Genomic DNA, 14845 nt, shown 5'->3' on the forward strand with positions numbered 1-14845 from the left:
ACCAGCGTGCTCGTTTTCTTGCTGTGACCGCGGCAGCGACGTGTTTTTGTTTGGAGCAGGAATTTTTTTTTTGCTGGAACCGGCATGCGTTATTGATGCTACAGGCAAATCAATGGAGATTTTGTTTTTGGCTGAGATTATTTTTGCAGATGAACACGCTGGTCTGAGCGGACGACGGCGACGCGCGCAGACGGCCACGCGGGGAATGCTGTAACCATGGCGACGACGAACTAGAACCGGCCGACGGGTGAGCTGCCAATGTGGCGGCCGAGGGACGAGCGCCATTGGCACCATTGGCCAGCGAGCAAGAGACTGTCCTTTTTAGTGTTAGGGCCTGCGATGCGGCGCAGCGACTAGTCCGGTCGAGAAGGAGCGGCACTGCAGTTAGCGAGGAGCAGCTTCACGACAGGGACCGATCCGTAGATCCGTTCAACCGGCGTGAGCAGGAGGAAGGGGAAGGGCACAGGGTTAGCTGGGTGATGGGCGAAATCTGACGGCCGCGCATCTCACACCGGACGGCTTGGATTTGACCGGCCTATCATCCCCTTAAGAAAAGCCATCAGGCGCGTGCTAGCTGCTGCCTGGCTCCTGTTGTCGTCCTCAACCTGTAGCAGCATCCATCCATGCATCGTGTTGGGCAATAATCCACGGCGGGCTCGGACGCGTGCGCGTGTATGTGCGCGCGCTGCGCGTGTCCGTAGGTGTGTGCGTGTGTGCGTGAGTCAGCGCATATGTGCATGTGAGTCTGCGCCTCTGTTAGCGAGATTGCCGGGGAGGCGAGACCGCGTCGGGCTCTGGAAGTGTCCGCGTAGTGCGCGTGCATGCGCGCAGAGCGCGCTAGCCACATAGCGCGGACGTGCAGGTCGTGCGAGTGGGGGTGCGTACGAGCGCGGGCTGGCGTGTATGTGCACGCGGGTATAAAACCCCGCTCCCTCCTATGTAGTTGGCTGTGGTGATCGACTTCGAGATCGAGGTGAAAAAACAGAAAACGCCGTTCGTGCCACAGGTGTTTGTGTGCCACCAAATTTATTGTGTGTGTTTTCTTCCTCTCCGATCGTGTCTACGGTGATCGCCGACGAGTGCTAGGCCATTCTGCAACAACAATTGGTAGCAGAGCAACGGTTCGAAGGTGATCGTTGGCGGCCATGGCGCTCGTTCCGCACGGCGGCGGTGGTGGCACGTTCTCGCTGTCGGTCACCATTAATGCCGACCAACTACACCTCTTGGGCGATCAAGGTGGAGGCAATCCTTGATGCCCAGGGGCTGTGGGGCATGGTTGCAGTGCAGGTGGCGACAAACCGACCATGAAGGCCGTATGGGACTCCCTCAAGGTGCGCTTCATCGGCACCGATCGGGTGCGGGCGGCCCAGCTCATGACGCTCCGCGGCGACTTCGATCGCCTGAGGATGGCGGGCGGCGAGGACATGGACGGCTACACCTGGAAGCTCGTGAAGAAGTTGTTGGACACCGTCCCCAACCGCCTGTACCCTGCCTTCACCAGGATTGAGCAATTCTGCAACGTCAACGAGATGGCGTTCGAGGAGGCCCTCGGGCGGCTGAAGGCATTCGACGAGCGGACGCGGCACCACAGGAGAACGGAGGCGAGCGTGGGGGCGACCAGCTACTTCTAACGGCGGTGCAGTGGGCAGCGCGGTGGCGATAGGAGGATGGAGTTGCCTTTGACGACGACGGCGGCGGGGGGAGCACGGCGTTAGGCAGCGGAGGGAAGCGCCGGGGCCGCTTTCACCGCGACTGCACAAGGCCAAGGAAGGCGGCGGCAGAGCGGACGTCGACGTCGAGGCGTCCGGCCTCCTCTAGGCCGTGACTTAGGGGGTGTGTGTTGGGCAATAAGCCACAGCGGGCACGGACGTGTGCGTGCCTGTGTGTGTGTGTGTGTTGGCGCCTCGAGTCCGGCCCGTGGCAGGCACGGGCGCATGTCCGCGGGTGTGTGCATGTGTGCGTGAGTCAGCGTGTATGTGCGCGTGAGTGTGTGCGTCTATTAGCGAGATAGTCGGGGAGGCGAGACCGCATCGGGCGCCGGAAGTGGCCGTGTAGTGCGCGTGCATGCGCGCAGAGCGCGGGACGTGCAGGTCGTGTGAGTGGGGTGCTTATGAGCACAGGCTGGCGTGTCTGTGCACGCGGGTATAAAGCCCCCTCCCTCCTATGTAGTTCGCTGTGGAGATTGAGTTCGAGCTCGAAGTGAAAAACAGAAAACGTCGTTTGTGCGGTTGCTATTTGTGTGCCACCAAATTTTTTGTGTGTATCTTCTTCCTCTGTGATCGTGTCTACGGTGATCGCCGGCGAGTGCTAGGCCGGTTTGCAACAACACATCGGTCCAAAGGTAACTGCATGCATGCATGCACTGATGCACGCCATCTCCAAGCTCTTCATTAATATGGCTGCCAGCCAGCACACTAATGGAGCACTAGAACATTCGCTGCCAGCCAGTAGAGTAATCGAATTCGAAGCACACTCGCTGTGCCAGCCAGTAGAATAAATGTGCCGCTGCACCGCACTCCTCGCCTGTCCTCGTCCACTCCGCCACCGCAGCAGCAGCAGCTTCCAATCCCGTCCCTCCCGTGAAGTGCTCTCTCGCCGCCCCAACATCGCCATGGAGGCCGCCGCCGAGCTCAGGACCCAGCTCCAAGCCCACCTCACCATGATGTACGCCACGGTGAGTCCCATCCCTCCCCTCTATAGCCACCGTGCCCACTGCTCTGATGATGGGTTTCGACTGGCTGTCCCTTGACCTCTCCTTGTCCTGACTCTCTGCCTGGCCCCCGTGGTCGATCTAGGGTGCCGTGGACGCGTATTTCCAGGAGCTGCAGGAGCTGGACGAGGGCAGTGCAGGCACGGGCCACGTCGCCGAAGTCCTCAACATCTTCCTCAATGACGGCGACAGGATCCTCAGGGACATCGACAGCCTGCTGTCCGTGCCGTGCCCCCTCCACCACGCAGCCTTGTTGTCTCTTCTCTCGTCTCGGATACTGAGTACTCACTCACTTGGTCTGCTCTGCTCAATCTGTGATTCCCAGGAACAAGCCCCTGCACGAGGTGAACTTCTCCAAGGTGGACGCCCTGGTGCAGCAGCTCAAGGGGAGCAGCTCCACGTATGATGATGATTTCTTTTCTATCCCCGTCCATTTTTTACTGTCTGTGTGTTTCTCCGCTGCATCGTTGTCGTGTGATTCACATGTGAGTGTCATTTCCATTGTTATCGCTCGGCCATGAACACTTTCCCCTTTTGTAAGTGTCGGTTGCAGTGTCGTGTAGCGATAATTAGAAGGGGTGAGCTTAGTTATGTTTCTTGTAACGGAAGTACCGGTATTCATGCCAATGCCAACGGTAACGTTATGAACTTTCTGACGTTTCTGGTATTAATGATATGCTATTCGGCCTAACGCCATTGGCGGGTTTTTTTCTAGGATGTCCACATTTCTTTTCGGATGACCAATGTGTGTTGTTTCTGACCACCGTATACACATAAGTAGAAGAGCCAAGTTCAGCTGTCTTTTCCGTTACAGAGTTGTCAGCATTCATGTCTATGGCAATGCTATAATAGATCGTCAAGAAATTTGCCGTCTTGCGAACACTTCAAGTATTATTGAATCCGTCATTCGCCAACGACTATATTCTAGCTAAGCCGGCAACTAAATTTCCATTCTAGAAACATTAATTTATGGTATTTATGGTCTGCTGCTCTACATATATAACGCCAGCACTACTGATGCCGTAGGTCCAATTTTATTTTTCTGATTCATCAAACAATTTATTGTGTTGACAGCCATAGTGGCTCCTTGAGAATATTATTACGACAACGCATGTATGTTTATGTGCATCAACATACTATATTGTTTAATAAGATTCAAAACATTCTTGTTTTCTGATGTTGCTCTTTTTGGCATGTATCAGTGTTGGTGCTAAGAAAGTGAATCTCGCTTGCATGGAGTTCCAACAGTTGTACATGGCAAAAAACAAAAAAGGGTTAGTACTCAGTATCTCATTATATATATTGCTCAGTAATTATTCTCTACTATATGTGTTGCCCAAATCATGTACGCAAGCCTGCCAGCTTATTTTGTCTTCTATGACTTTATTTTTAGCTCATACTAATATGATATTCTTAAGAACTAATCTACTTTTTCACTTTGTCCCGAATCAGGTGATTGATAGAACTACGTTCTTTATTCGAGTATATGTCTCTTTGATGATTCTCTTGTAACCTGTTGGCTCTAGACTCCAACTAAGTTTTGAGATAGCTAGTTTTTCTTTCCAAACAGAGGGCTTCAACTGCTCAACCTCTTAAGTTTAGTTTTATCAACCGCTTCAGAACTTGACAATATGGTATTTTTGCATTGTCTCAGATGCCTCATGGCATTGGCTCTTCTTAAGGGTGATTTCTGTGACTTGCGGAACAAGCTCCAAACTTTTATGCAGGTAGCACCTTATGTACCTATGTTGGCTTTTGAATTCCAATTTCTTGCTATTATGATAATATTTGGATTGGTCATATATTATTCAACATAGAAAAGAATAAGCTTGATATTATTCTTGTTGCTGCTGAAATTTATCTAGCAATACCTTGTTTGGTTTTTGGAGCACTTGGTTTGAGGTCTTTGAAGGTCCCATTTGGCCGTTGAATGTTGTTATCTTTATCCTGTCATCACGTTTTGGCCGTTGAACTCGGTTCCTTATATTCCGAGGTTAAGTAAAAAAAAGTTCCAAAATAAGATACGGACCACCTTGCAACATGGCTGATTTGTGAAACCATGTAACGTAAGCACCATTGTGCATCGTAGACCAGTCATAATCATTACTGCAAAGTACTAGAATAAAGATACCGACAACCTTGGAACATGGATGATTTGTGAAACCATGTAACGTAAGCACCATTGTGCATTGTAGACCAGTCATAATCATTACTGTATTCTTCTTTTGATGCAGCTGGAGCAGCAGATCGCGTCCTTGTTTATTATGTAGCAGTAATCAAAGGAAAAAGAGCATAACCTCGTGAGATTCCTGGCATGATGGTGTGTATGTATCTCTGAAGTGACTCTGTTGTGTTGGGCTTTGGACGAGCACACAGAATCACACCGTGATTCTTGCTTCAGAAGTCGGGGCTCACCAACACCGTGGAATGGAACTTGTTGTCTTTTCTATCGAATTATATATCTGTTAACTCTAGTTATCTATGTTTCATTGATGGCCCATAGGCTGTGCGTAAACTCTATACCTAGTTGGTTGTTTGGTTGGTGGTTGCGGACTTGGTTATGTTGTGTGTTGCTGGTTCTTTTTATCATCTTATGAAATATTGGTGCCTCCCTTTGGGTGAGGAGTTGGTGCCTGTCTTGAGGTCTCAAGTGTCGTTTTTAGCCACTATACCGAGATGTGTGGTTCGTCGGCCTCCTCCCCCACAAGAACCTCACAGTATCACTGCAGTAGCAAATTGTCCGATCTGCCGCCCGGAGGAGAGGGGGAGATATGTTGGTGCAGGGCGCCGAAAGGTGATGCAGGACACCATCTACTAGGCAAACCCAATGTTCAGCTTGGAGGTATTAGATGGATTTTCTTGGAAGTAGCAGACCAGTAAAGAGGATCTGCTGAAGCAAACTGAGAAGGGCTCGGAAGTGTCGGAGAAAAATGTTATGCTCAGAGGTGCCGAACCTAATAGGGATGATCTCAAAATAAACATAATTCGGTGGTTCCGAAAAAACAGTCATGTGCACTTCGGAAGCTATAGGAAACGTTGTTCTCTCATTATGGCCTACTCATGCCTCAAACATTGTAGTATTGGGTGGAAAAACTCAGAGGTACAGGGCACTAAAAAACAAAAAAAATTGAGTTCCTAGAGTGAAATACTTGAGGATTTTGGTTGAGCATCTTAACTTGGAGTTCCATCACATATCCTTTGCTTTTATCCTTTTGATAGTATGACTGTTCTACAATCTGTGTGAATCTTGGAATCACTAAAAGCCTATAAGACTGTATTTTAAGAACTTGAGGTACACAACCACCAGAAGATACAGATGTATGGGTCACCAATGATGTTTCAGTAAAGTTTATGGATTGATTTCCTAAGATAAACTCATCAAATGTTCATTCTCTCGATCGGTTTGTCCTTAATCACAAAAACCTATAATAGGGCTATATAAGTCGAGCTTTCAATGTTTTAGTTTAGCGACGAGTTTGAAGTCTTATTGTTGACTTTATGTGATATTTGTGTCCTTTTAGAAACAGTATGTTCATTTTTTGAATTTAATTCGAACGCAAACTTATTTTCAGTGGAGGAGCACATTATAAATAAAGATAGAATGAGTTTTAGGCTTTTAGGTATAGATAACAAGATTGTAGGCTAGGTGGTGGAGTAGATACAAAAACTTCTCATATTCGCTCTCCTATTCCTAAAAAAGATGTTAGGTCACCAAATATAGCAGTTCTATTGCAATGCTCTTAATCTACATTCCGTGCACCTGCAAAACATAAAATGTGGCTACTTATGTCCTACACCACAAGAAAATGTATCAAGTGATGTGTGAATAGTAAATGCATTCACTTATCTCTTTTCTTCTCACATGGATCATGAGTGCTCGTATTTCAAACTCGTCGCTAAACTAAAACATTGAAAAATGGAGGGAGTAATATTTATAAGTCGAGCTTTCAATGTTATAGTTTAGCGACGAGTTGATGGCCTTGTATTGATGCAAAATGTATTTTTGATAGTGGCCTTGTATAAGGGAATGGAGGGAGTAATATTTTACGTGCAAACAATACACCAGACCATATGCATATGTATATCTATATACCTATACTAATTAGGCCCTCCCAAGAAATTATCACGTTAATCAGAAATTAGAAGCCGTTAATCTGGTGGGGCCGAGTTATTACGGTGTAGATCAATCTTAGAAATTTCTAGGTTCATAAATAAACAATCTGGTGGGGCCGAGGTATTATGGTGTAGGTCAATCCTAGAAATCCTCAAGTCACTGCTACGCGTTCGTCAGCGGATCTTTTTAAAAGATTCGTCGCCTCACGAGCCGTTGGATGAGATGGATTGAACGGCCGAGTGTGACCTTTTATCATTGCAGCACAGGTCGTGTTGCGGGAAATTTTTGCAACATGGGTCATGTTGCAGAAATTTTGAAAGATAATTTTTTTGCAACAAAGGTCTTTTTATAGTTTTCGTTGCAACAGATATTTGGTTGAAATTTAGTTTTTTTTGCAACGAAGGTCTCGTTGCAAATTTAATTTTTCTGCAATAGAGGTCTTGTTGCAATTTTGCAACAGAGACCTTGTTGCGGAAACACACCGTAGTGGACAGCAGCAGCACGTTGATCGAAAGAACAAAATAAAGAAAATGACCGCTCAGTCAGGACACGTGTCGTATGGACGAGCCGGCGGAGGGAAGAGGCACGAGCGCTGCTGTAATTGTGGCCAGCGAGAGCACGAGGCCTCGGAAGGTGGTGGCGGTGTAGCAAGCCCTCATCACGGAGGCCGGTAACACCTCGAGCCGGCACTGCTCTAGGCTGTGGCTTAGGGGGTGAATGATAGCCAAATTAGCCACGGCTATGCCCAGGGCGCATCGGGTGCGCGTGCGTCCGTGCGCCAGACGTGCCGGACGTGGTCTAGTCCGCGTTGGGTCCGTAGCCGTGTGTGTGTGTGTGTGTGTGTGTGACCACATGTATGTGCGTGTGTGTGTGGGTTAGTTGGCGAGATGTGCGCGTGCATGATCGCGCTGGGCGCTGGACCCGGTCGCGTTTGTGTGCATGTGTGCACAGCGGCCGCGTGAACCGTGGAGCACGGGCGTGGCAAGAGGGTGAGTGGGCTGGCGTCTGGTACGCGTCGTGGAGCGTTGTTGCGCGCACATATAAACCCTCACCCCTCCCGTGTGTTATAGGTGTGGCTCGAGTTTGTTGCTTGAGGAGAAAAGCCGTTCAGTCAGCGGGCATTCGGGCGCCGGAAAGAAGTCCACCGTGTGCCCTCCTTCCTTTCTTCTTCTTCTGTACGAGACAGGAGAGAGTCAGGTGACCAGAGAGGCAGCTGCAGTGAGCTAGGGCAAGAGTTTCTGCTCCAACAATATCAATATGCCAAAAATATTCATTAGCAATAAACATATGTGCACGATTTAATGATGGGCTATGTGCTGAAATCTGAGATGGGCTCTAGGCCCATATTGCAATTTCTGAAAAATCCCTAAGGGCCCATGTGGGTTATATGGCACTAGGTGTGGTGGGAAGTTTAGTCCCACCCCGGAAGTGGAAGGAGAGTTGGAGTGGTTTATAAGGGTTTCTCTTCTACATGCTATTGGAGCTTGAGAAGAGAAGAGGCCCTCGCGCACTCCTCCTCCGCCGCCCGGCGAGAGTTTTCTGACAGCTGGGCCACGATCTGAGACGTCGGATCGTGGGCTGTCACGGACTCGGACGTGGGTCGAGCCCACGTCAGCCGCCACGAACAGATCACATCTGCTCACACGCACGCCCACTGTCGTTCCTTTGCTGCTGCTGCCGCCGGTGACTCCATCCCGTCCGCCACGTACACGGTCGACGGGAGAGCAGGTCTCCGAAACCACGCCCTTCTGGTTCCTGTACGGGGTGAGGGGCGAATAGGTTTTTGGGCAGCGATTACGCGACTACTCGCTTCCGATCGTCTACTTCCTCTACGTCCGCGTCGCCTTCATCATCACCATGTCCACCGACGCCGACCGTGCCGCCGCCGAGAAAGCTGAAGCCGACAAGAAGGTCGCCGAGGACGCCGCTGCTGCCACCAATGCCGCAGCCTCTGCGTGGCCTACTGGAGGGTATAACTCGTTTATCCCGCTCCTGATTATTTTCATATTAGCAGTACTAGCAGTATGTGTAGATTTGTCTACTGTTTGCTTAGTACGTGCATGTTTAGATCAGAGTCAGTACATCATCAACTTAGTCAATGCCATGCTAGTGATTTACTCATGGATTAATTTAATCGAGAAATTGCCTATTTACTCAACAATCCAAAAACCTATTATGTGTAGGAATTTCTCGGCAAGTGGCTTTGCCGCTGCACTGAAACCGGATAAGTTTACTGGTACATACTTCAAGCGTTGGCGGACTAAGACCACGTTATGGCTCACGGCTATGAACGTGTTCTGGGTCACCGGTGTCTCCACGAGAACGATTGCTCCTGAACAGGAGAAGGCGTTCAAGGAGGCTACCGTTGTGTTTCTCGGAGCAGTTCTTAGCGTGATCGGAGATAAACTGGTCGACGCATATTTACATGTGCATGTCGCCAAGGACTTGTGGGAGGCGCTCGAATCTAAATTCGGGGCCGCCGATGCAGGGAGCGAGATGTATATTATAGAGCAGTTCCACGATTACAAGATGGTTGAAAACTGTCCTGTATTGGAGCAGGCTCATGAGATAATATGCATTGTTAAGGAACTTGAGCTTCTCAAGTGCGAGTTACCGGGCAAGTTTGTCGCGGGCTGGATAATCGCTAAGCTCCCTAATTCCTGGAGGAACTTTGCCACCACTCTGAAACATCAGAGGCGTGAATTCTCTGTGGAGGATGTCATTGGCCATCTGAGTGTTGAGCAGAATTCGAGGGCAAAAGACTCGCACGGAAAAGGGGCCGAAGGGACTTCTGTTGCCAACATGGTGAACCAGAAGAACTTCAACTCCCACAAGCCCAAGGGAAAGAACGGTGTCCAACACAATACCGACTTTAAGAAGAAGGGTAAGAAGACCTTCAAGAAGAACAAGAAGGACGAGGGCTGCTTTACTTGTGGTTCGGTTGAACATTGGGCCAACAAGTGCCCAAACAAGTATAAGAAGTCAGGACAGGACTCCAAGTCTGTCAACATGATTGTGGGCAACAATGAGAATGGTGCATCTGGGTACGGTAATTTATTTACTGTTTTTTCAGTGTTTCAACCCAACGATTGGTGGGTGGACACAGGTGCAGGTGTTCATGTGTGTGCTGACATTTCATTGTTCACTTCTTACCAGGTCACAGGTCACGGGTCAGTATTGATGGGGAATGGCGCGAGTGCTTCTGTTCATGGTGTTGGCACGGTCGATCTGAAGTTTACTTTGGGAAGGATCGTGCAGCTGAAGAACGTGCAGCATGTCCCCACCATCAAGAAGAACCTCGCTAGTGGCTCCCTTCTATGTAGAGAAGGGTTTAAGTTGGTTTTCGAGTCTAATAAATTAGTTGTTACAAAATATGGACTCTTTGTTGGAAAAGGTTATGAGAGCGGAGGGATGTTCCGCCTTTCCCTCGCAGATTTTTGTAATAAAGTCGTGAACCATATTCATTCGAATGTTAATGAATCTGAAGTTTGTCATTCACGTCTTTGTCACATTAGTTTTGGTGTTATGACGCGGCTAGCCAAGTTGGATTTAATCCCGAGTTTCACTTTAGCCAAAGGTTCTAAGTGCCTTTCATGTGTGCAAGCTAAGCAACCTCGCAAGCCTCATAAGGCCGTGGAGGAGAGACACCTGGCACCATTAGAACTCATACATTCTGATCTTTGCGAGATGAATGGTGTGTTGACTAAAGGTGGAAAGAGATACTTCATGATATTGATAGATGATTCCACTAGATATTGCTATGTGTATCTGTTAAATACTAAAGATGAGGCTCTACACTACTTTAAAATCTATAAGGCAGAAGTTGAAAATCAACTTGAAAAGAAAATTAAACGAGTCCGGTCAGATCGTGGTGGAGAGTACTTCTCGAGTGAGTTTGATTCCTTCTGTGCGGAACACGGCATTATTCATGAGAGGACGCCTCCCTATTCACCCCAATCAAACGGGGTTGCCGAGCGGAAAAACTGTACTCTAACTGATTTGGTTAATGCCATGTTAGATACATCGGGTTTATCCAAGGCATGGTGGGGGGAGGCTATATTGACGGCATGTCATGTCCTGAATAAAGTTCCGACAAAGGATAGTGAGATCACTCCCTATGAGAAATGGGCAAAGAGAAGGACGACACTCTCGTACTTGCGCACTTGGGGCTGTTTGGCGAAAGTCAACGTGCCGATCCCCAAAAAGCGTAAGCTTGGACATAAGACCGTGGACTGCATTAATTTGGGCTACGCTAAGAACAGCGTTGGCTATAGATTTCTAGTAGTGAAATCTGAGGTACCTGACCAGAAGATCGGTACAATTATGGAGTCTAAGGATGCTACATTCTTTGAGGATATTTTTCCTATGAGAGATATGCAAAGCACTTCTAGACAGGAATCTGAGGAGACTCCTGAACCTGCCATCCCTATGGAATATTATGAACAAACACATGATGAAAATCCCGAGGAGGATGACGAGGAAACCCTTGGTAGGGGCAAGAGACAAAGGACTGCAAAGACCTTTGGTGATGATTTCTTCGTGTGCCTCGTGGATGATACTCCCACTTCTATTTCAGAAGCGTATGCCTCTCCAGAAGCTAACTACTGGAAGGATGCGGTCCATAGCGAGATGGATTCCATCATGGCTAACGGGACATGGGAGATCACTGACCGTCCCTATGTTGCAAACCACTGGGATGTAAGTGGGTGTTCAAAAAGAAGCTTAGGCCCGATGGTACGATTGAAAAGTACAAGGCTAGGCTTGTGGCCAAGGGCTATGACCAGCAAGAAGAGGAAGATTTCTTTGATACTTATTCACCTGTGGCTAGACTGACCACCATTCGAGTATTACTCTCGTTGGCGGCCTCACATGGTCTTCTCGTCCATCAGATGGATGTTAAGACGGCTTTTCTAAATGGAGAGCTAAAGGAGGAAATCTACATGCAACATCCTGATGGCTTTGTGATAGATGGTCAGGAAAGAAAGGTGTGTAGGTTGATAAAATCTTTATATGGCCTGAAACAAGCACCTAAGCAATGGCATGATAAGTTTAATACAACTCTGACATCTGTTGGTTTCGTTGTTAATGAGGCTGACAAATGTGTATACTATCGCCATGGTGGGGGCGAAGGAGTTATACTGTGCTTGTATGTTGATGACATACTGATATTCGGAACAAACCTCAAAGTCATTGAGGAGGTCAAATCGTTTCTATCTCAGAACTTTGAGATGAAAGACCTTGGTGTGGCTGATGTTATCTTGAACATCAAGCTACTGAGAGATAATGAGGGTGGGATCACACTTCTGCAATCCCATTACGTTGAGAAGGTGTTGAGTCGTTTTGGATATTCGGACTGCACACCATCTGAAACACCATATGATCCTAGCGTATTGATTCGAAAGTCCAAAGGCATGGCTAAAGATCAATTGAGATACTCTCAAATCATTGGTTCACTGATGTACCTAGCGAGCGCAACGAGGCCTGACATCGCGTTTGCTATGAGCAAACTGAGCCGGTTTGTTTCCAAACCGGGTGATGTACATTGGCATGATGTTGAGAGAGTTATGCGCTATCTGAAAGGTACTATGAACTATGGACTTCACTATACCGGATACCCGTCGGTACTTGAAGGGTATAGTGATGCGAATTGGATCTCTGATGCTGATGAGATGAAGGCCACAACTGGGTATATGTTTACTCTTGGAGGTGGCGCTGTTTCCTGAAAGTCTTGCAAGCAAACGATCTTAACGAGATCGACAATGGAAGCAGAATTAACGGCATTAGACACATCTGGTGTTGAAGCGAGATGGCTTCGAGATCTTTTGATGGACTTGCCATTGGTTGATAAACCGGTTCCGGCTATCCTTATGAACTGTGACAATCAGACTGTCATCACCAAGGTGAAGAGTTCAAAGGACAACATGAAGTCCACCAAACACATAAGAATGAGATTAAAAGCTGTCAGAAAATTAAGAAACTCCGGAGTGATAGCGTTGGACTATGTCCATACGGCTAAGAATCTAGCAGATCCCTTTACAAAAGGGCTATCACGTGTTGTGATAGATAATGCATCGAGGGAGATGGGTATGAGACCCACATGAGTTGCCATGGTGGTAACCCAACCTATATGATCGGAGATCCCGTGAACTAGGACCTGGGAAAACAAGCCAGTGGTGAACTGAGGAGAGTAACTATACTAACCCACTCCGTTGGAGATGCAATACTCTCGATACTGTATGGTAGGATGACTACGGTCTCAATGTGTTCCAAAGCTTATAAAAGCAAGATGCTATCCTACAGAGCGATCTTTGGAGGAACACACCTATATGAGCCCGACTGCTGGTCACAGTCTATGAGATTGGGGTGATCTCTAGTAAGCTCATGAATAGGCCAGGAGTGTGACTTATATGCTCCACCCGAGGGGTCAGCCTTCGGCAGCCTAGTACTAGTAAGACATGTAGTGAAACTTCTTTACGCCAAACTGACAATTCAAGGCATAGTCCATTGTTCAGTTGTGAAGGAGTGTAGCCACTTGTTCTAGGTGAAGTTCAACCTTAACAGGTCTTTACTGAAACACTGGTATATCGAAACAACAATTGGAACAGAGGACACAATGGGCCCTCGAGATCTGGTGGGGGATTGCTGAAATCTGAGATGGGCTCTAGGCCCATATTGCAATTTCTGAAAAATCCCTAAGGGCCCATGTGGGTTATATGGCACTAGGTGTGGTGGGAAGTTTAGTCCCACCCCGGAAGTGGAAGGAGAGTTGGAGTGGTTTATAAGGGTTTCTCTTCTACATGCTATTGGAGCTTGAGAAGAGAAGAGGCCCTCGCGCACTCCTCCTCCGCCGCCCGCCTCGCCACGCCTCGTCACGACGCGCCGCGCCGCGGGTTGCGGGATTGAGCCGAACCGAGCTCACACCTACGCGCTTATTTTTGCCAGTCACTAACGGAGAGTTTTCTGACAGCTGGGCCACGATCTGAGACGTCGGATCGTGGGCTGTCATGGACTCGGACGTGGGTCGAGCCCACGTCTCTCCACGCGGCTGCGCCTATAAGTATGCGGTGTCTCCTAACCCTAGCCGCCACAAATAGATCACATCTGCTCACGCGCACGCCCACCGTCGTTCCTTTGCCGCTGCTGCCGCCGGTGACTCCATCCCGTCCGCCACGTACACGGTCGACGGGAGAGCAGGTCTCCGAAACCACGCCCTTCTGGTTCCTATACGGGGTGAGGGGCGAATAGGTTTTTGGGCAGCGATTACGCGACTGCTCGCTTCCGATCGTCTACTTCCTCTATGTCTGCGTCGCCTTCATCATCACCATGTCCACCGACGCCGACCGTGCCGCCGCCGAGAAAGCTGAAGCCGACAAGAAGGTCGCCGAGGACGCCGCTGCTGCCACCAAAGCCGCGGCCTCTGCGTGGCCTACTGGAGGGTATAACTCGTTTATCCCGCTCCTGATTATTTTCATATTAGCAGTACTAGCAGTATGTGTAGATTTGTCTACTGTTTGCTAAGTACGTGCATGTTTAGATCAGAGTCAGTACGTCATCAACTTAGTCAATGCCATGCTAATGATTTACTCATGGATTAATTTAATCGAGAAATTGCCTATTTACTCAACACTATGCAATTGGAAAAGTGACGCTTTCCTGCCTTCCTTGCGTCAGTGACCAGTGGGGCTTTGGCTAAGGGCCGAACGAGTGGTCAAAGTCATCTGCTTGCCTCCTGGGTGCCGCCGTGACTAGCTGGCCCGGCATCCATCCATCAATCCACCAAAATGTAGCTGCATCCATGCACACGTACGCCATCTTCAACTTTAAGCTCTTCATTGATGACGGCCAGCCAGTAGAGCACTCCCTGCCAAACGGCTCCGTGACCTGCCTGCACACCTCTCATCTCCTCTCCTCGTCCACTCCGCCGGCAGCTTCGAATTCCATCTCAGTGTTTGCTCTGTCCTCGCTTCGCCATGTCGGCCGCCGAGCTAAGGTGCCAGCTTAACGCGCGCATCAGCTACATG

At 48.7% G+C, this 14845-nt stretch overlaps 1 protein-coding gene across 1 annotated transcript; it reads left to right on the forward strand.

Annotated features, from left to right (window-relative positions):
• The first annotated feature begins 2363 nt into the window (after positions 1-2363).
• Positions 2364-4980, forward strand: LOC123089871 (histidine-containing phosphotransfer protein 2-like). Its single transcript, XM_044511430.1, has 6 exons — positions 2364-2674; positions 2796-2929; positions 3036-3110; positions 3913-3984; positions 4365-4437; positions 4945-4980. Exons 1-6 carry the CDS (start codon positions 2498-2500, stop codon positions 4978-4980), a joined length of 567 nt encoding a protein of 188 aa, XP_044367365.1. The 5' UTR covers positions 2364-2497.
• Positions 4981-14845: the final 9865 nt, after the last annotated feature.

The sequence above is a fragment of the Triticum aestivum genome, chromosome 4B, assembly GCF_018294505.1.
Source record: "Triticum aestivum cultivar Chinese Spring chromosome 4B, IWGSC CS RefSeq v2.1, whole genome shotgun sequence".
In the NCBI taxonomy this organism is placed as follows: Eukaryota; Viridiplantae; Streptophyta; class Magnoliopsida; order Poales; family Poaceae; genus Triticum; species Triticum aestivum.